Genomic DNA, 19,837 nt, shown 5'->3' with positions numbered 1-19,837 from the left:
TCTGTTTTATTTTTAAAGGAACTAGATCTTATGAATCCCAAGACATTCAGAAACCTGGCCAAGCCCATGGGAGCTCAAACAGAAGACAGGTTAGCCCAGTACAAGAAGCGATACAAAGATTGGGAAGATCCCAATGGTAAGTAATGATGCATCCTGCAGGAAGAGCAGAGGTACATGGGCCTGTCACATGATGGTAGGGAGTCATGGATTTTTATATTATTGGTCAAGAGGTCTGGATGTGGATATGCAGAACTCTACTGTGGGTTTTAGTGGCTCTCAAACAAATACTAAATTAGAGGAAAGGGGCATTGGTTTTCATGCTGTGTTGTTTGTTTTAAATCCAAATGACAGCATTTTTTTTTTTTTAAATGTAAAAATAAAGACAAAACAGTTGCACATTCAGAACAGTGTAACATTGTCTAAAGGCTAGAATGGGCAGGCACATGAAGCACGCAACCAGCTGTCTCTACTAATACAGTTTGAGTGCTGCTGCAAGAAAATAAGTTGGACAAAGGAGCGGGAATACTTCCGCATTAGTAGTACTCTCGTTTTTTCATTTCTTATCTTAATACCTTTTTTTTTTTGCTAAGGAAACAGCATTTTCTTAGCTTAAAAAAAACTCATAATGAGATGCAATTAAGTTATGTATTCTTGATTTTAGAGCTTCCTTATATATTGAAAATAAAACTTGTGTGTTTGGCAAGGCAGCTATTACATGATACATTTCTTCTTGAGTGCTTTTATTGAAGACACAAGCCTGTTTACTGCAGTGCTGTACTGTATCAAACAACAGCAGGTGGCAAAGACGTTCATTTCTAGAAATGAATCCGTATGTTCTAAGTGTATTTATGCAGACTTTTTGCTAGGAAATTAAGAAAGTGAAAGCTGTACATAATCTGTAGCCAACAATTCTGAGACGTATTTCTGTCCAAGCCTTTAATTCTACAGTAACCAATAAGACTAAAAGTTAAAAAAAAAAAAAACAAAAAAAAAACCAAAGTCTCGTCAGCAGAAATCACCATAGCTGCGCTGCAACATTTCAATTAGTTAAAATGAAAAATTACTAATCATTCAGTATTGCTCTGCAGAAGCCCATTGAGTTAGGGCTACTGGACTGCAGCCAAAACTCAAGTGGTGGCCATGACAAAACATAAAGCTTTCAGATTCTCAAGACTGAAAATTACAAATTCTAATTTTAAATGTGTCCAAGGTCACAGTGTAATTAAAATGCAGCACTAATTAATTTTTTATTCAGTTAGTACTGATTCTGTCACATAACTGCTTTATTTGTTCTATGTTTATGATTTTTAAACTTCTGCAGGGGAAACTCCAGCTTATCACTATGGGACCCACTATTCATCGGCCATGATAGTGGCTTCTTATCTTGTCCGGATGGAGCCTTTTACTCAGATTTTCTTACGGTTACAGGTAAAAATTACATTACGATACTTTGTGTTTCTTTCCTGCAGTACATTTGAGACCTAAGTGAAAAATATGATCAATAGGCTTTGTTTTCATTAAATATGGTAGAAGAAATATTTTTAGCAGAGTTGTTATTGCCTGGGAGGTTTTTGATGTTTCTTCGTAAATGATGTAGTGCAATTCACTTTTTTTTTCCTTGTAGTTTGAATATTTTTCTAAATGTATGCAGAACAAAATAGCAGCAGACAAAAACCAAAGCAAGTTTTATTGTGAAAAATACTTTGCTCATCATGCTTTATTTGTCTGTTGTTGAAAGAATCATATGCCAGTTGTTTAGTTCTGTGCTGGAGGTGTTGAAAGGTTGTTATTTTAAACCAATATGTCTATCCAAAGAGCCATTTTAGTACTGAGTGTTAAAATAAACAAATGCTTGCAGAGCCAGGAATTGTTTGCCAGCTTGATGGGTAATGGGGTTTGAAATATTACATGTCAAATATTTTCCTAGACAGAAGCCATCACGCAAAAAGAGTTTCTCTAGAAGAGACTAAACGTTGAAACAGGACTAGATGACTCTCTTCTTAAAATTTTGTATATCTGTATCTCAGTGCTTTTTGTTTACTATTACTGTGTACCAAAAAGTAATCATAGAGTCATAGGATGGTTTGGGTTGGAAGGGACCTTAAAGATCATCTAGTTCCAACCCTGCTGCCATGGTCAGGGACTCCTTCCACTAGACCAGGTTGCTCAAAGCCCCATCCAGCCTGGCCTTGAACACTTCCAGGGACAAGGCATCCGCAGCTTCTCTGGGCAACCTGTTCCAGTGCCTCGCCACCCACATAGTGAATAATTTCTTCCTTACATCTAACCTAAATCTACCCTCTTTCAGTTTAAAGCCATTACCCCTTGTCCTGTCACTACATGCCCTTGTAAAAAGTCCCTCTCCAGCTTTCTTGTAGGCCCCCTTCAGGTACTGGAAGGCTGCTATAAGGTCTCCCTGGAGCCTTCCCTTCTGCAGGCTGAACAACCCCAACTCTCTCAGCCTGTCCTCATAGGAGAGGTGCTCCAGCCCTCTGATCATCTTTTTTGGCCCTCCTCTGGACTTGCTCCAACAAACAGGTCCATGTCCTTCTCATGTTGGGGGTCCCAGAGCTGGATGCAGTGCTCCAGGTGGGGTCTCACGAGAGCAGAGTAGAGGGGAAGAATCGCCTCCCTCAACGTGCTGGCCACGCTTCTTTTGATGCAGCCCAGGATATAGTTGGCTTTCTGGGCTGCGAGTGCACATTGTTGGCTCATGCCCAGCTTTTCATCCACCAGGACCCCCACGTCCTTCTCCTCAGGGCTGCTCTCAATCCATTCTCTGCCCAGCCTGTATTTGTGCTTGGGATTGCCCCGACCCGGATGCAGGACCTTGTACTTGGCCTTGCTTAACTTCATGAAGTTCACATGGGCCCACCTCTCTAGCCTGTCAAGGTCCCTCTGGATGGCATCCCTTCCCTCCAGCGTACCAGCCCCACCACACAGCTTGGTGTCGTCGGCGAACTTGCTGAGGGTGCACTCAATCCCACTGTCCATGTTGCCGATGAAGATGTTATACAGTGCCAGTCCCAATACAGACCCCTGAGGAACACCGCTCATCACTGGTCTCCATGTGCAGCTGTCTAAATCCATTGTGTTAGAGGAAGTAACGTGCCTCATTCTGTAGTGTCTTTATTAGGCAGAGGATGTTCTGATTCACCTTCTTGGCAAAATCTGCTGTGCTGAGAGATACTCCGATGTTGACATGCTTCTTGCTCTGTCCCACAGGGCGGTCACTTTGACCTGGCTGACCGAATGTTTCACAGCGTACGGGAGGCTTGGTATTCAGCGTCAAAGCACAACATGGCAGACGTGAAGGAGCTCATCCCGGAGTTCTTCTACCTCCCTGAGTTCCTGCTCAATTCCAACAATTTTGACCTAGGTAGGCAGAAGGAGCTTGATAGCATTGCTACGGGTGCAAGAGCAGTGCCAGACAGCCCGACATGAGAAAAGTAGCTCGTAATATGGGCAGAAAAAGATCTGTCTAACTGCATGAGAAAATGATAGATGACTTGCACATTCTGACATGAAAGCATAAGCAGGACTACTTCTGGTATTTCCTGATACTACATGCTTATTCAGTGTTATAGTTGAAAGTCTGAATGATTCAGAACTCATCGTTTCATCAGGAATAGTGTAGCAGGAATTCTTATTTCCTCTGTGATACCTCAGATTTATTTTTTCAGATTTATCAGACTTAAGATATTTTTCCAAGCAGTGAGTTGTTCATTTTAAGCAACTCATGCAAAGTTTGTTCTGAGAACTGCTGAACAAGACACTAAAACACCCAAAAGGATTTTTGTTTGGAGTGGCATGTTTTAGTTGCTTTTTGGTCTTTTTACCAGTTCAAAACACACAGAGAATCATGTTTTACTTGGAGTTTCTCTGGTTCACATTTTTCTCCGTGTAACTTGCTACTCCATGATGTTGTTCACCATCTTTTTTGCATATTTTTTTAAGGTTTGCAAAATCTGTTTGACAGTCTTCACTTTTAGAACTTCCTCTTAAAGTATTAAAGGTTTTGTTGAAATGTTGCACCTAGCTTTTGTGAGTGTGATTATTCAACAGGAGTCAAATTTCACACCTGTTGGCCATAGGACATACATGTTCCTTCGTATGTATGTCACTCTTAACAGTGGCATTAAGCACTTATTTTCTGAGCTCTGTGCTGTGAATCTAATAGCAATAATAAAGATTAATCAAGTCATAGGTTTTAATGACCTCAAATCCTTTATTCAAAATGTATTGTAAGAGATTGGAAGCACAACCTTACAAAAACAAAAGCAAAACCAAAAGAACACCCCACAAAACCTCTCCCAAGTATATTTCACACAGAATGGTATGGTCATTGCCAGAAAAATGTTGAGGTCTTGTCCACTTAGCTCTGTATCTAATAATTTTGGACTGTGACCATCAGAGTCCTAGAAATTCTTCATTGAGCATTTGGAACAACAATAGAAAAGGTTTTGTTATGAACAACTGTCAACTGTTAATTCATAGCAGTCCTGCTCCCCTTCACCCCAGATAAAAAGAGAGGAAGATTCAAAGTCTGGTGATGCAAGCAATGTTTCTGTTGGAGCAATGTACTTAGTACTTGTGTACCCCTGTAAACTTTGAAGTTTATGGGTGTTCCTCTGAGGTAGTAGGAAGCATGGAATTGTCTCTTGGCAACAAGTGACAAAACAAGAATATAGCTGGGAAGTCTTAACAGATATATTTTAGTAATCGCAACATGCCACCATTTAACATTCAGAGTGGGAAGGGGGCTATCCGAGAGCCAGATGAATGTCTGTGGCCAGACCATGCCCAGGGGAATCACCAGTGTCCTTGGATGTGAAGCTTGTGGGGATACCAGTTAGCTCTTCACTGTAAGGAAATGAATATTTAACCTGTACTCCTGTGATGTGTAGCCGTTCTCATGGGTAAAACAATAATTCCATTCCTTGATAACAGAATGTTTGTATTGTGAAGAAAATAAATCCTGGGATGAAATACTGTTCCACCAAGGCTTCTCATTACAGTTTGCTGTTACACTGTCTCGTACTAGGATTTATTTTCTTCAAAATATACTCAATTGACATACCATTGCTATATACTTACTAAACAGAGGTCAAATACAGGAAATTACATTCTCTCTTAAATTGGGGCTAGCATATTTATCCCAGTTTTCCTCATAGCATAACAACAAGGAAGTCTCTAAAAGAGATAAGAAAATGAACCTGCCTGTGCAAAACAGACAGCTGCTGTCCTAGCAGTTCCTGGTAGCAGGGTTGGCTGCTTAGGTGCAAGCTAACTGACAGAACAAGATTCTGGTTGTGCAGTGATTGCACAAGGCTGTTTTACTGGCTGTTGTTTTCGTTAACTTTTGTTCACTGCAGTGGGTTGTTCCCATGATGGGGAAAGAAAAGCAGAAGTTTACTTAAATAGAAAAATATAGGCAAAATAATCATGTTCCAAGAGCACTTGATGGAGAAATGAAGGTTTTTGAGTTCACACTGTACATTGTGAAGTTGTGAAGACTGAGGAGGAGTAATCTAATGAATGCCTCTAGCTAGAAGGGTAATGTTGTTTTGAAGAGTGTATGCTGATAGACTGTCATCATCTTCAAAAGTCTTAGCAAGGAATATTTGAATTCTTCCTCTTGCGAGTAATCTTATATGAACAACTGAGGCAGAATTTTTCATGTTTTATTGCCTGACATTTAAAAGTGACACAGTATTTTAAAGAAAAGACTGAAATGGCTTGCTTTATAAAGAAAAGGTGTTAGAATTTGATTTTTAAAAAAAAAATTTGACAGTTGCTGTTGCAGTGCAGTTTCAGTGCTTCTCTCCAAATTTTTCTTTTCTTTTTTTCTTTTTTTTCAATAGGTTGTAAACAAAATGGCACTAAACTTGGCGATGTAATACTCCCCCCATGGGCAAAAGGAGATCCTCGTGAATTTATCAGAGTTCATCGGGAGGTAATTTGCATTTTAATAATGACAACAGAAAATGTCAGTTGGGACTTTCCACTGCATATTAATCTAAGCTCAATTCATGCAGTCACAGCTACTAGCCAGTCCATGAGTTCTGAGTTGATGGCTGATTGTTGCAAAGATCTGTAGAAATGGTGTTTCCTCCCATTCCTTTTTGTCTGTGGAGTATGTTGAGGCAAGACTGACTTCAATGAAAAGCTTTATCAAAATGTAACAAGAATATGTCAAAATATATTCTACATTCTTCTTTGTGGCAGGTGTAGTAGACTCAACCAATGACCTATACAGCTAGTTTTAATGCATGCCCTTTGAATTTCAGGCTCTGGAGTGTGACTTTGTGAGTGCACATCTGCATGAGTGGATTGACTTGATCTTTGGCTATAAACAGCAAGGTCCTGCTGCAGTAGAAGCTGTAAATGTCTTTCACCATCTCTTCTACGAGGGGCAAGTGGACATATATAACATCAATGATCCATTAAAAGAGACAGCTACCATAGGATTCATTAATAACTTTGGACAGATACCAAAGCAGGTACACCATTCATAGAATTCTTACTTGCCAGATGACACTCGAATTGAAATGTGTTACTATAGAACAGGAAAGCGTTCCTAAAACTTCCTGGGAGTGTTTTTCCATAAATATTCTTCTAGTGGTGTGAAATAATTTACGTCTCCATCATAAATGCAACGAAGATCAACTTTGGGCTTTGCTTGTGAGATTAGAAATGGTTTTTTGTTTTTTTGTTGTTTTTTTTTTTCCCTCCCCTTTGCACCCTTAAAGTAAAGGCAAAATGAATTATGGTCCAACTCTAAAAATCAGCATTAAAAAAAAAAAAAAGTATGTTCCTGCTGCAAAGCCAGAGGGGAGCAGTGAAAGTGCAACTTCCAAGTAATGCCTGGTGTTTAGGTATTTTAAGTTATCTTGTAATAAAATAATTTCTATAATAACATGCTTCCTTTTTTTTACACCAGTCTCTTGGCATTTTGCAGAGTTTGGCTACATCTTTTACTTGAAGAATCTGTTGAAAAAAACGTCAACATTTAAATTAAGACGACTGACTTTTGTAGGACAGCTATAGTTAAAGAGCTATATAGACGTATTTTTGGTGTTCCCTTTAAGAGATTACATTAGATTTAATTTTACATTTAATAATTTAAAGTTTTACTGTGTGAGTTTTTAGGTTTTTTGGGGGGTTGAGGGTTGCTTTCTTCCTCTTTTTTTTTTTTTCCTTCTTTTTTTAAATTAGGCATTCCTTTAGGGTGTTTTTTTACTGTCCAGTGAAACTTCTAAATGTCATCAGTGAATTTTTCCAATCCTAGATCTGGTGGAAACCACAGTTCACTGGGACCCAGCCCACGTGTTGGGAACTCTAGATGACAGCAGCACATAATATTTCAGGACAGCCACAGGATATTTCTTGTGGGGACCCACTAACAGCTGTCTGTGTCTCATTGCTTGGAAGGAAGGCTAGGAACTGCTCATCTATCCTCTGGGCTGCTTTTCTCCTTTTCCTGCCTCGCGCTCTCTCAATAGTCTAGATATGTAGTAGCTGTGGGGTTTTCTCCTCTTTAAGTAATAATCAATCACTGGGATGTGATGATAATCAGACATGGCCCAGCTAAAGCCAGATGAACAGATGAAGACAGGCTGAGAGCAGGGCAATGGAAGAGCATTGCAGCTGAGTCCAAAGGTCTGCCTGAATCTTCAGATGCCTGTTAGCTACAAACCTATGATGAGATCTACCAGAAGTTGCATGACACTTTGCTAGAGGAAATGGGCAGACTGCAATAAACTCAGGAAACTCAAAACTCCTTCCTTATGTCATTTTTGGTGGTGAGTGCTCTTGGAGCACATTTTTATGTAACTGTAGAGTTTTGCTAATGACCCTCTGACTTTCCACAGGGGTCTAGGGCAGGCTATCTCAGTGACATGGCTGCTGTGCACTTTTTCACTCCTTTGCTGCATGGAGATGTAACATGAGGACTATGCCTTCTTTAAGATCCCACCTTTTCCACCAGTAATGCCTGTGGTAGTTCTGTTTCCCATTTTAAAAAGTTGTGCTGCAAAACATTCCAGAGCTGGTGCTGTATTTGGAAGAGGGCTCTCACAGACTCTGAGGGGGTCCCGAGATGCCACAGCCTGGGGGGCCAGGGCAGAATGAATAAGCAAGAGGAACAGTTGCTCAAAGGAGGAGGGAGGGTTTTTTTTCTTTCTTGCTGGAACTGATATTTTTTGAGATCAGTTGTCCATGTGAACACTGTATGATGTGCCTTCTCTCTCCATCTTCTCATAGCCCGATGGGAGGCATACCGTAGTTCAGGGAGAGCTGTGGCATGTAGGCCTGTTGTTACCATTCGTACCCAGAGTGTAGGTGTGAGCAGTAGAAAAATGTGTGCATGCTCATAGCTCAGCTACCTCAGGCTTATGCATGTTCCCTCTGCTTTGGATAGGCAAACAGGTAACACATCTCAAAGGGCTGTAAGGAGAACAACTTTCAGCCTTGTTATTTCAGTTCTCCTTTCAGCGCTGTAATAGCCTCTCTGCAAAAGAGTAATCAAAATCCTACAAAATATCACTCAATGTTTATGTTTGTCATTTACATATTATAATACATAGCATCTACCATCCAAGATGTTTATTATGAATTTATCATGTGATAAGCTTTAGTGTGTGTTATGACGATCTTATTAGAAGCAATGATCGGTGTCATGGTTTAGCCCCAGCCAGCAACTCAGCACCACGCAGCCGCTCACTCACTGCCCCTACCCCCATGGGATGGGGGAGAGAATCGGAGGAGTAAGAGTGAGAGACATTCCTGGGTTGAGATAAGAACAGTTTAATAATTGAAATAAAGTAAAATAGTAATGATAATAATAACAATATAATAATGATAATAATAACAATATACAAAGCAAGTGATGCACAATGCAATTGCTCACCACCCGCCGACCGATACCCAGACAGTTCCCGAGCAGCGGATCGCTGCTCCCCGGCCACCTCCCCCCACCCCCCGCCCAGTTTCTATACTGAGCATGACATCATATGGTATGGAATAGCCCTTTGGTCGGTTTGGATCAACTGTTCTGGCTGTGCCCCCTCCCAGTTTCTCGTGTACCTGGCAGAGCAGGGGAAGCTGAAAAGTGCTTGACTACCATAAGCAGTACGTAGCAACAGCTAAAAACATCAGCATGTTATCAACATTCTTCTAATAAATCCAAAACACAGCACTATGCCTGCTATTAGGAAGAAAATTAACTCTATCCCAGCTGAAACCAGGACAATCGGTTTGTTTACTACTGTCTGAGATACCAGGAATGGTCACTGAAGCAATAAAATGGAAATTCAGTCACTCGTAATGAAAAGCTAGGCAGAAGATAATCAGGTGCTAAGATGCATTTCTTGTGCGTGATTGTCACATGTGGTCCAATTACATGCCCACCCATGCTGTTACTCTGTTCTTTGGTAGCCTGGCTGCCTCCAAGCGTGTGAGCTGCTGTTTGTGGGACATAGTTTGTGCCAAAAATTTGCTTTCAGTTTGTCCTAGGTTGGAATTTAATACTGCATTATGCATCAACTTTGGGCTTTTTGGTTGCTTTACTTCAACTGCTTTTGCAACTGGAGGTAGCTTTAAAAATACTTGCTTGTTATATCCTTGTTGGATTTCGTATTATTTGTTAAATTCTTATTGAAATGGTTGCCATAAGTTATTAGTGAGTACTGAGAACAGTTAAGTAACGTTTGCTGACCTGCAGGATTTTTAAAAGGTAAATTGAACGTACTGATGATCTTTTTAAGCTTGTGCTCTTGTAAACCTGTAATTTTTGATGATAATTAATTTCTTGATGAATTTCAGCTCTTTAAAAAACCACACCCACCGAAGCGTGTTAGAAGCCGACTGAATGGAGAGGCTGTGGGAACCTCTATGCCCCCTGGTTCCACAAGTGACAAGATTTTTTTCCATCATTTGGACAACCTGCGGCCATCTCTTGCCCCAGTGAAAGGTAAACTGTAAAACCACGGTAATTGTTCCTGTCTCTTTGCTAGAGCATTCAGAGTTTCAGCAAGATTGTCCTTTTCCATGTTTTGCTTAGTTCTAAGGTTCTTAATGCCTGTACTTTTGTGAGAAAGACAAATTTAAAATAGCCTAATGCTGTAAGATTATGTTCTTAGCTACCTTAAAGTGTACTTGGGAAGCACCGATCTGTGCTGGTTTAACATAACTTTTTTAAAATAAAGGGATAAAATTGGGCCAAAGCACCTCTTTAAAGTTTTAATTTAACAAATAATATTCAGTGTACACTGCTTCTGGGCCTGCGATAGCCTCAATTTTTGTGATTTTTTCATAGCAGAAGGGTTCTTTATCGCAGTGCCAAGAAATACTCAGAAATGTTCCCAGGAAAGGGTGGTGTTGGTAGCTGCACTGAGACAAGAAAGGTGGTGTTTGACTTCATATTTGACACTGGACTGAACAGAAGTTAATTGTCTGTGAGGCAGGTAAATGCTATGCAGTGATTTCTTTCCTAGTTGATTAACTGAATTTGTGCCTGCCTGCTGTAAAGAGAGATGGACATAGTATTATATGGGACATAGCAGGGCTACACTCTAAGACAGAAAATTAGAAAGCACTAATCTATATTTGCAAAGCTTGGGGAAAACCAGGTAGGAACACCACAGGCTGTAGTCAGGAATGCAGCCTGTGGGAACACTTGGCCAAGATGTAGGAATCAGTACCAAAAACTTACTTTTACTTGTGCTGAAAATGGTACAATCACTTTTAATGACCACAGACATCTTGTCTGAAGAACACCTTGTGCAGCATTGCAGGTGGGATCAGAGCTATCTGTGATCCTCGGGGTGTTCTCGCCACTACTGATGGTGCTTAGCCCTGCCTTTGTTAGGAATGAAGCAAAGGTTGCCATCGTTGCAGTTGAAACAAAGATTTGTATGACATAGCAAATACAGAGATCCTGCTTTTGCAGAGCATTGGGTCTTTAATGGGATCAGAGTATTTGTCTGTACAATAAAACATAACCCCATCTTCTTTTTTAGAGCTCAAGGAGCCCGTGGGACAGATCGTGTGTACCGATAAAGGCATTCTGGCAGTAGAACAGAATAAGGTTCTCATCCCACCTGCATGGAATAAAACTTTTGCTTGGGGCTATGCAGACTTCAGCTGTAGACTGGGTACCTACGAGTCGGACAAGGTTTGTAATCTGAAATTTGTTTCAGTGCTGAATGTACCAAAAGCAATTAGTACTCAAGAGTGAAGAAATCTAACAATGGAAATTTATTTCACACGTGAATGAAATAATCTCTTATACTGCATATATTTTATCGTTCCTTATCTGGTGGTCTTCATCACAATGCTGACAGAATGACATAAACCAATTAATAATAATTTTTTACCAGGCCTGCAACACATAAGTGAATTAAATCTATGCAGTTAAAGCTCATCTCTCCTGTTCTCTCGGGAGGCATCTTATGGCAGAGGCTGGAATTGCTTCTGTCTGAGGAAAAACTTTGTAAGGGGTAGCAGCGATATCTTAAGTTACCTAATGGTCTGGCGTGCAGGGTGGCACTCAGGTTTTTATTTTTATCCTACCAAACACTAATCCTGCAAGTAATTCTTCTTTGTTTTGTTTATTTTTAGGCAGTAATTGTTTATGAATGTTTGTCAGAATGGGGTCAGATACTGTGTGCCATTTGCCCCAACCCCAAACTAGTTATCACTGGAGGAACAAGCACAGCGGTGTGTGTGTGGGAAATGGGCATCTCCAAAGAAAAAGCTAAAGCCCTCACACTGAAACAGGTAAAATATAATAAAGACACCTTTTGCATAAATTATGTTACAAGATCAAAGGAATTATGAAAGGGGTGTTGCTCAAATAGCAAGCTTTGAAACCATAAGTCTAGCAGACCTTTGGAGAGCTCAGTAGTCAAGGTACTGATCTGCATTCAAAGTGGGCAAAATGCGTCTTTAAAACGGCATCGGTTTTAAGGATAGTTGATCACCAGGAGCTTTTTGGAGAGATGGGGAGTTTGGTAGCAATGTTAACAAAATTATACAGGTATGTTTTGTGAAATTGTCTGCTTTATTGCAGTGTTGTATGTAAAATAGCCCCATCTGAAAACTGTGTCAGGGAGGGCAATGAAGGAGACTGCCTTAAAGGTTCTTTTTCAGTTTAAAATTTTTTTTGTTACATTTTTCTTTAAAAATGTATGTATTTAGATTACACTTCTGCGCAAAACTTTGCTCTTTTTGGTAGTGATGTTTGTGGAGCAGACTATATTTGTTCAGGATCACCTTAAGTTGCTCTTGCTTTGTTAATTCAAAACATCAACTTCTAGTGTAACAGACAAGCACCAGTGCTTTAAAGTCAGCTGCAGCTAAGTGCAGAGTAAGTCTTGTGTGTTTACTAAAAAACCAAAAAAAATCCCCCCCTAAAAAAACCACAAACCCCACCCACAAACAAAACAAACGTGCCCACCCCGCAACTACTTCAACATATTGTAGAAGCTGTGATGTTCTTACTTAAGAACAGTGCAAGATAAAACACTGTATCTTGAATTTCAGGGTAGCATATTGAAGGCCATTTACTGTACTTTAGGCAATGATTTATAACTGAATAAGCTGCAATAATCTGACTGTATTCCAGACTCCTGTTCCAATGGTTAGGTTAAGCCTAAAATGTAACAGCAGGGTCTAATACAAGTAGATGCTTGTAATGTTCTCCTCCTTCTAATTGACTTTGCCTTTTTGATTGCAGCTCTTTCTTGTGTCCCTTATGTTTTCTTAAACATCAACAGAAGTTTATATAGGAGCCATTTTATATTTACAAAGAATTATAAATAGGCTACTGATGCAGATGGAGGATGCAGAATGGGTTGGAAATTTATTTTTGGGTTTGGTTTTTTTTTCAGTAGAAGGTTATATAACATTAGACCCTTGAAATTTGGTTTTGTGAGAGTACTTTTTAAATGGAAAAAAATATTACTCCTATCATTTTCAATTATGAAAATAGTTGCCAACTGAATACTTGTAAGTCAGTTGCATCTTCTGATAGGGTATTCATGTTTACATTACCTGAATCTTTTCAGATATGTGGGTTTAATGTAGTAATTTTTGTGCCCTCTCCTGATTGCAGCATGTTCCTCCTGACTTTTGTTTTGCAGGCATTACTGGGTCATACTGACACTGTCACATGCTTAACAGCATCGTTGGCTTATCACATAATTGTGAGTGGATCACGGGATCGCACCTGCATCATCTGGGATTTGAATAAACTCTCTTTTCTAACACAGCTTCGAGGTCACAGGGCTCCAGTTTCAGCACTCTGTATAAATGAATTAACGGTAAGAACTAAATACCATTCACCAGTGTGCAGTGGGAATAGTAGCAAGAAATTGTTAAAACAAAGAAAAACAAACTAGGCTCTTCTGTTAGTTTGGCAAAACTTATGGATAACTCATCTGAAAATTAATTAGCTGGTTTAGGGAATAATGTGCATCTTTTGTCCAGAGAATGCACGTGGGTTTATTCCATGCAAAGAGGCTTGAGCTTGGAAGGGCTTATTAACAGTGCTGGCAGCAGTATAGCTAGTGTGGCGTTCGATGTGGGTTGTCAAACCTTCCACAGGAGCCAAGAAAAGATTTTGATATGTGACTTTGGTTGACATCTGTTCTTTTATGCTTAATTTAAAGGAAGCAGAAAATACCTTGGATGGAGCTGCAGTGGCAATTGTAGTGGAAACAGATGTATCCTAAAAGCTTGTCTCCTTGGTGGTCCTATAAGTTACAGGTTGCCATTTATCCAGCTTCCACGCATATCAAAGAATTTGCCTGAGTGAAACTTTATGTAGCTGGTCCATCAGGGCTGGATGGACCATGTTGCAACTGGAGCAGATGTAGTGGTTGAAATCAGGACAAAACAGGCCTGTAGTGCAAGGAGGGGGTAGCAAGAGGCACAGTTTATTAGCTGCTAGTAGTCTGGTGGTTGTAGTGTTGCCAGTGTTTGACTGCAGCTCCCATTTTCCCTCTGCACTAGTTTGGACCATCTCTTGCTCTTCTCCCAATAAGGAAGCAAATGAAATTTAAGGTGGTACATGTTTGTGAAAAAGATCAGAGTCAACGTGAGCAGAGTCTTTGAAAACTGAGAAGGGAAAGTACTGAAAATACACTGTTGGATTGTTACGCTGTGAAAAGTGGATGAATTGGTCTACTCGTTATATGCTGTAAATACAACAGGTTGCTACTAAGTCTGGTTTTCTATGTACAATTTTTAAAAAATGCATATCGTCCTAAAGGTTTGTTGAGATGGCCAAACTCAGCTTGACTAGAACTTCCTGAAAAGTGCCAGCCTTGATGGCTGAACTTGGCTTATAAATTAACCTGGCTTATATTTTTTCTGAAGAAAACATGAGACTTGTGTTGAAATATGGAGGTGTTACTTGTCTTTGCAGGGGGATATTGTATCGTGTGCTGGAACTTACATCCATGTATGGAGCATTAATGGCAGTCCTACTGCAAGCGTAAACACTTTCACTGGCCGAAGCCAGCAAATAATGTGTTGCATTGTGTCAGAGATGAATGAGTGGGATACCCAGAACGTCATAGTAACAGGACATTCAGACGGAGTTGTCCGGGTAAGTACCAGGAATCACTGCTTGGAAGAATAAGTTTATGCCTTAGTAGTAGTAGTTAGAGAAGTCATGTCTGTCCAACACAGTGTCCTGGCCAGTACCAAAAGCAGTCCTGCTCTGCTTGGGTGCTCCGCCTGAACAATTAGTCCTGCAGGAAGGAGGGAGTCCAGGCTGGGTAGACAACGCAGACTGGTTTTGGTGCTGGAATGAGGTGTGCCATTTCTGTATAGGGTGGTGCACTGTATCCTGTCCACAAGTTAGCTGGACATTGAAGATTCATGGAAAACTCTTTCAGTGAACTGACATTCCTATGCAGTCTTTCCGTTTTAATTTCTCCTTTCCGATGCACCTGTTGTGATGTGGTAACTAGCAATAGTCAGCAGCATACGTTTTCCTTCCTGCTCTATTTTGGTCACTTTTTGGTCACCAGCTTTCATGACTGGAGATTGTAGTTTTCAGTCACCATTTTTGTTCTACACAGCTTAGGACAATTCATTTTGATGCCTAGAAGGAAAAGAGGAACTTAGTGGCATCTCTGATCACTGCGAGTGTAAGCCGATTTTCAGTACTTTGCTGTGTGCAGTCCTGGGTCTGCCTTAACTGGAGTCTGCTGGTCAGATTGTTATGTGGAGTAGATTTATTTTTTTTTTTTAATTCGAACAGCTAAGATGATAAATAACAGCACAAGACTTGTTCGCTTGTGATTCAGGCATGAACACAGAGGTCCTCTTACAGTGTCTAGCCCCCGAAAACAGGGCTTAGTATGGAGATGTGACCTGCCTCTCATGCTACCAGTGCAAACACACAGTTCTAATAAGCCATCTTAACTCTAGAAGTAGCTCAGAAGAAAGCTAAGAGTTCAGTACGTGCCACTTTGCTTATCACCTGTCCCTCCAGTTCTGGCGGATGGAGTTTTTGCAAGTACCAGAAACGCCAGCTCCAGAGCCTGTGGAGATGCTGGAAATGCAAGAGGATTGTCAGGAAGCACAAATAGGTATGTCTCCTGACAAGTGTTTTGGATTTGCCTTTTATCTGATCTTCACTATATGCAGCTAAAATCCTGTGGTTATGCTGTACAGAATGGACTTTGTGGGATTTTGTCTCAAAAGACAATAGACATCCAGTGGGCATAATAAATAGAGCATCTGAGTTCTTTGTTCACCACCTTGCTTATGGTAATTTCATCCTGCCATGAGTAAGAAAAATCATGCCCATCATAGCTGCTTTTCTGTGAAGATTGAACTTTTCTGTGTGTGGTTGTTTTGCTGGTGAACCCAATGGATTCTAGCTTTTGGACAGTGGTAGGTTTTGGGGGGGTTTTTTGTTGGGTTTTGGTTGGTTTGTTTTTGTTTTTTTTTTTAAATGGAGTTGTAGCATAACAGCAGAGTTAAATCTACTAATGGAACAGCATGCTGTTTAGACAAGCAATGCTGGCCATATTATTTTCCCCTGTTGGAAGATTTTGGTCTGTGCTTGGTGGGTGTTTCTTTTAGCTATCTCATCTTCCTCTTGCCCTCTTAATATTGAAGATATGATCTGGATTTGGATCTGGATCACATGATACTCATTAGTAATTATTATATAAATACAGCTCTTTTTTTTTTTTTTCAGTGTCACTAGGAATATAAATATCTTTGGCGGTTGCTTTTTTGTATTAACAAAACCTGTTATTAACAAGTCTGCATCATGTTTCTCAGTCAATCAGAGTTTCAGCATAGCTGACTGTGCTTACTTGTGTAATTTTTTCTGAAAGGCAGCAGGATTTGATTTTGCTAACTTAAGCATTTTTGAAAATTCTACTCGTGTCTATCGTAGCCATAGATGGACTATTGTAGGAAATAGCTTCAGCTAAGGAGTGCTGTTCTCTGACAGACCAGTGCAAAAAAGATGATTCCTGGCAGGAGCTGAATCTCTGCAAAGGCTTTGAGAAGCCTGCATGCAGTTTCCCTCTAGTCATGCTGTAGTGGTACCTGTTGGGTTGTAGGTAGTGCAGCAGCAGAATAGGGAAAAAGCTCACGTTATAAGCAGCCTTGCTAACAATGTCTTCTCTCCTGTTGGGTGAATCCAGGGCAGGAAGCCCACGAAGAGGACAGCAGTGACTCCGAGGGAGATGATCCATGCATAGGCCAGGACACAAAACTGCAGGAGAGCCAGAGTCAACCAAGCAGCACCAGCCACAGGCCTAGGTCATCATCAAACAGAGCAGCGGCAGCATGGTCAGCAGACAGCAGCTCTGATGACTCCAGGCGTTGGTCAGACCAGCTCAGCTTGGATGAGAAAGATGGCTTTATCTTTGTGAATTATTCTGAGGGACAAGCAAAAATGCATTCCCATGCTCAGGTTAACCACCCGCACCCCAGCTATGCTGAAGCCCGGCACTACAGCAAGCTTAAACCAGGTAAAAGAAATGGGGCACACATCCTCCGTTAGATAAATGTGCTGTCAGCGCTGACCCATAAGGCAGTCTCTCTCTGTCTATGCAGCTTTGAGCAGGGTTGGCTGATAAATTCCAAAATGGTCAATGAAGAGAAAAATTTGTGTGCAAAAGTTGCATGTTGTTCAAGCTTCTCCTGAGAAGCTGTGGTCAGTTTACCCTGTCCAGCAGCTGAGCCGCTTGCTCACCACCACCACCACAACCCCCTGCAGCAGTATGGTGGAGAGAATAGAAAGAACAAAAGGAAGAGAACTTGTGAGTTGAGATAAGGATAGTCTAATAAGCGAAGGAAAGAGGAAGACAAAACAAGTGATGCAAAGGCAATCACGTGCCACCTCCCGCAAGCAGAATGATGACCAGCCAGTCTCTGAGCAAATGGCTGCCTTCCCCAAGAAACCTTCCTCTCAGTTTTATTGCTGAGCATGATGTTATATGGTGTGGAATATCCCTTTGGTCAGTTTGAGTCAGCTGTCCAGCTGGTGTCCCCTCCCAACCTATTGCACACCTCCAAACTCCTGATGGGAGTTGGGGTGCAGAGCAGAGTGCGGAAAAAGAGAAAACCTTGACACTCTGCAAGTACTGCTGAACAACAGCCAAAACACTAGTATGTCATCAAAACTGTTCTAACCACATACCCAAAACACAGCATCGTATGAGCTTTTATGAAGAAAATTAATGATAGTTGGAAATCTGAGTCTTGACTTTAAAAATAAATAAATAAAATAAAAAGAAGCAGCTATCCCAGTCCTATTGGGCTTTGGTACAGGGCTTCCCTGTACCATTCTCTGCAGCTTCCAACTGCACTTAAAAAATTGGAGGCTCCGTGCATTGTTTTGTATCCTTTCCTTTCTTACATGCATTGGGGAGCAGCTGGAAAATGTGTTGTCCCTGAGCGAAACTTGAGTCAGAGAGTTATCTCTGGGGGGAGATTTTTTCTTTCTACTAAGTCACACATACAAGTATGTTGGGGGAGGAGGGAACAAAAATGAGAACAAGTAGATTTGCTTTCTCCCATTCTACTTCCTGCTCATTTCTAGGATACAGATGGGAGCGTCAGTTGGTGTTTAGAAGCAAACTAACTATGCACACGGCATTTGATCGCAAAGACAACGCACATCCAGCAGAAATCACTGCACTCGGCATCTCTAAGTGAGTAGCTCGCAAGTGATTGCTTAAAACATTTTTTCAGTGTTGTTAGCAGGAAGCAGTGTGAACCAGCCATTGTTCTTTGCATAATGCTGTTGCGTGGTGCTTCTCTTTAGGGCAACCTTGTTCAAAGACTGAGATTAAAAAAAACCCTAAAATAAGTAGACTTATTCAGCTGCATTATGTTACATAAGAGTGTTGATACAGCTCTGTTTCTCAGTCAGACCAGGCTAATTTGCACATTAGTTACTATGCTAGTAGTTTAACTTATTAACATATTCTGACATGTGAAGTCAGTCATTGATGTCTGCACGTTACTGTGCCAGGGTTGTTGCAGGAATGCTTTCGCTTTTTTCTTGCAGGGATCACAGCAGAATTCTTATTGGGGATGGTCGAGGCAGAGTGTTCAGCTGGTCCGTAAGTGATCAGCCCGGCCGATCTGCAGCTGATCACTGGGTGAAGGACGAGGGCGGAGACAGCTGTTCGGGCTGTGCAGTGCGTTTTTCACTCACTGAGAGGCGTCACCATTGCAGGAACTGCGGACAGCTCTTCTGCCAGAAGTAAGCCTGCCAACAGTCTCCTTTGGGCTCTTTTCCATACAGAATTTTAGGCTGGGTAAAGCTGTTGCATGCCACAGAACCCTGCTGAAAGACTGAGGTTTCCCTTACCAAAACAGAAGTGATGAAGAAAAAACATTAAAACTGTCAAAACCTCCAGGAAGGAATTAGAAAAGACAGACCAGCCCCTTTATAAATCCAGTTAGCAAGACGGGTATCGGGAGAGAATGAAATCTGCTTGCAGCTTTCAAAACCTCCCTGTCGCCCATCTGGGAAAAACTCTAGACAAATTTAGCAAAGGAGGGGAGGAGGGGGAACACACCAACAACCAAAAACCAAACAAACTTCTTTTGCAGCTACTAGTTGTTCTTGTCAGTCTACAAACAACCCAGCTGAAATGTAAACTGTGTGCAGGACTGTAAGGGTGCTGCTTTAGGAGCCAGTAGCATGCAGCCTCAGACAGGAAAATGTATGACATAGAGGATGTATGTGAGCTCCCCTTACCCAGGAGCTGACGTGGGAGTCTCTTCTCTGGTCCACTGGGTCAGAGACAGTATTTCTAGATTCATCTCTGTAGCTATACTTTGAGTCTAAACTGGTGACAAGAGCCGTTTTTAAGCTACCTCTCACGCAGAGTCATTGCATTGATTCTGTGGTGATCATACAAGTTAAATTCTGCTTCTGCCATGCTGCATTGCAGTTCTTTGTCAAGATAAGTTTGGACAGTTTTCTGGTATTTGAAGTCATAATTTCCACACCTGGATAGAAAATGGCCAGGTGGTGAGAGGACCTGTGTTCACAGCGATGTTTGTTTTCCTCTACAGGTGCAGTAGGTTTCAGTCTGAAATCAAGCGTCTGAAGATTTCATCGCCTGTCAGAGTCTGCCAGATCTGCTTCTACAACCTGCAGCATGAGCGGGGTTCAGAGGAGGGGCCCAGAAATTGATGGGGTCCTGGCAAATGGAGACCCCATCCAGCCCCACCGTCACTCCAAGAACTAGCAAGAGTGTCGTGCAGTGATCGGAAGGGATTAGAATGTTGTCTGTTTACACTTAAGTTTATACTGAGTTTTAAGCACTAAAAGTAAAAA

The 19,837-nt window shown here is 41.1% G+C and overlaps 1 protein-coding gene across 1 annotated transcript in view; it reads left to right on the top strand.

The window, feature by feature from the left end:
• WDFY3 (WD repeat and FYVE domain containing 3) overlaps positions 1-19,693 on the top strand; it is a 122,013-nt gene extending 102,320 nt beyond the window's left edge. The window contains exons 51-65 of the mRNA XM_075708881.1: positions 19-136; positions 1,322-1,428; positions 3,226-3,379; positions 5,865-5,956; positions 6,291-6,503; positions 9,826-9,973; positions 11,022-11,176; positions 11,623-11,781; positions 13,146-13,325; positions 14,432-14,614; positions 15,509-15,605; positions 16,680-17,009; positions 18,083-18,194; positions 18,554-18,751; positions 19,573-19,693. Coding sequence (XP_075564996.1) covers positions 19-136; positions 1,322-1,428; positions 3,226-3,379; positions 5,865-5,956; positions 6,291-6,503; positions 9,826-9,973; positions 11,022-11,176; positions 11,623-11,781; positions 13,146-13,325; positions 14,432-14,614; positions 15,509-15,605; positions 16,680-17,009; positions 18,083-18,194; positions 18,554-18,751; positions 19,573-19,693 — 2,367 coding nt within the window. The remainder of the gene's footprint in view (positions 1-18; positions 137-1,321; positions 1,429-3,225; positions 3,380-5,864; positions 5,957-6,290; positions 6,504-9,825; positions 9,974-11,021; positions 11,177-11,622; positions 11,782-13,145; positions 13,326-14,431; positions 14,615-15,508; positions 15,606-16,679; positions 17,010-18,082; positions 18,195-18,553; positions 18,752-19,572) is intronic.
• The last annotated feature ends 144 nt before the right edge of the window (positions 19,694-19,837 follow it).

The sequence above is a fragment of the Pelecanus crispus genome, chromosome 4 (assembly GCF_030463565.1).
Source record: "Pelecanus crispus isolate bPelCri1 chromosome 4, bPelCri1.pri, whole genome shotgun sequence".
In the NCBI taxonomy this organism is placed as follows: Eukaryota; Metazoa; Chordata; class Aves; order Pelecaniformes; family Pelecanidae; genus Pelecanus; species Pelecanus crispus.
Note: the sequence above shows the minus strand (reverse complement) of the source record. Positions and strands in the feature narration are given on the sequence as shown.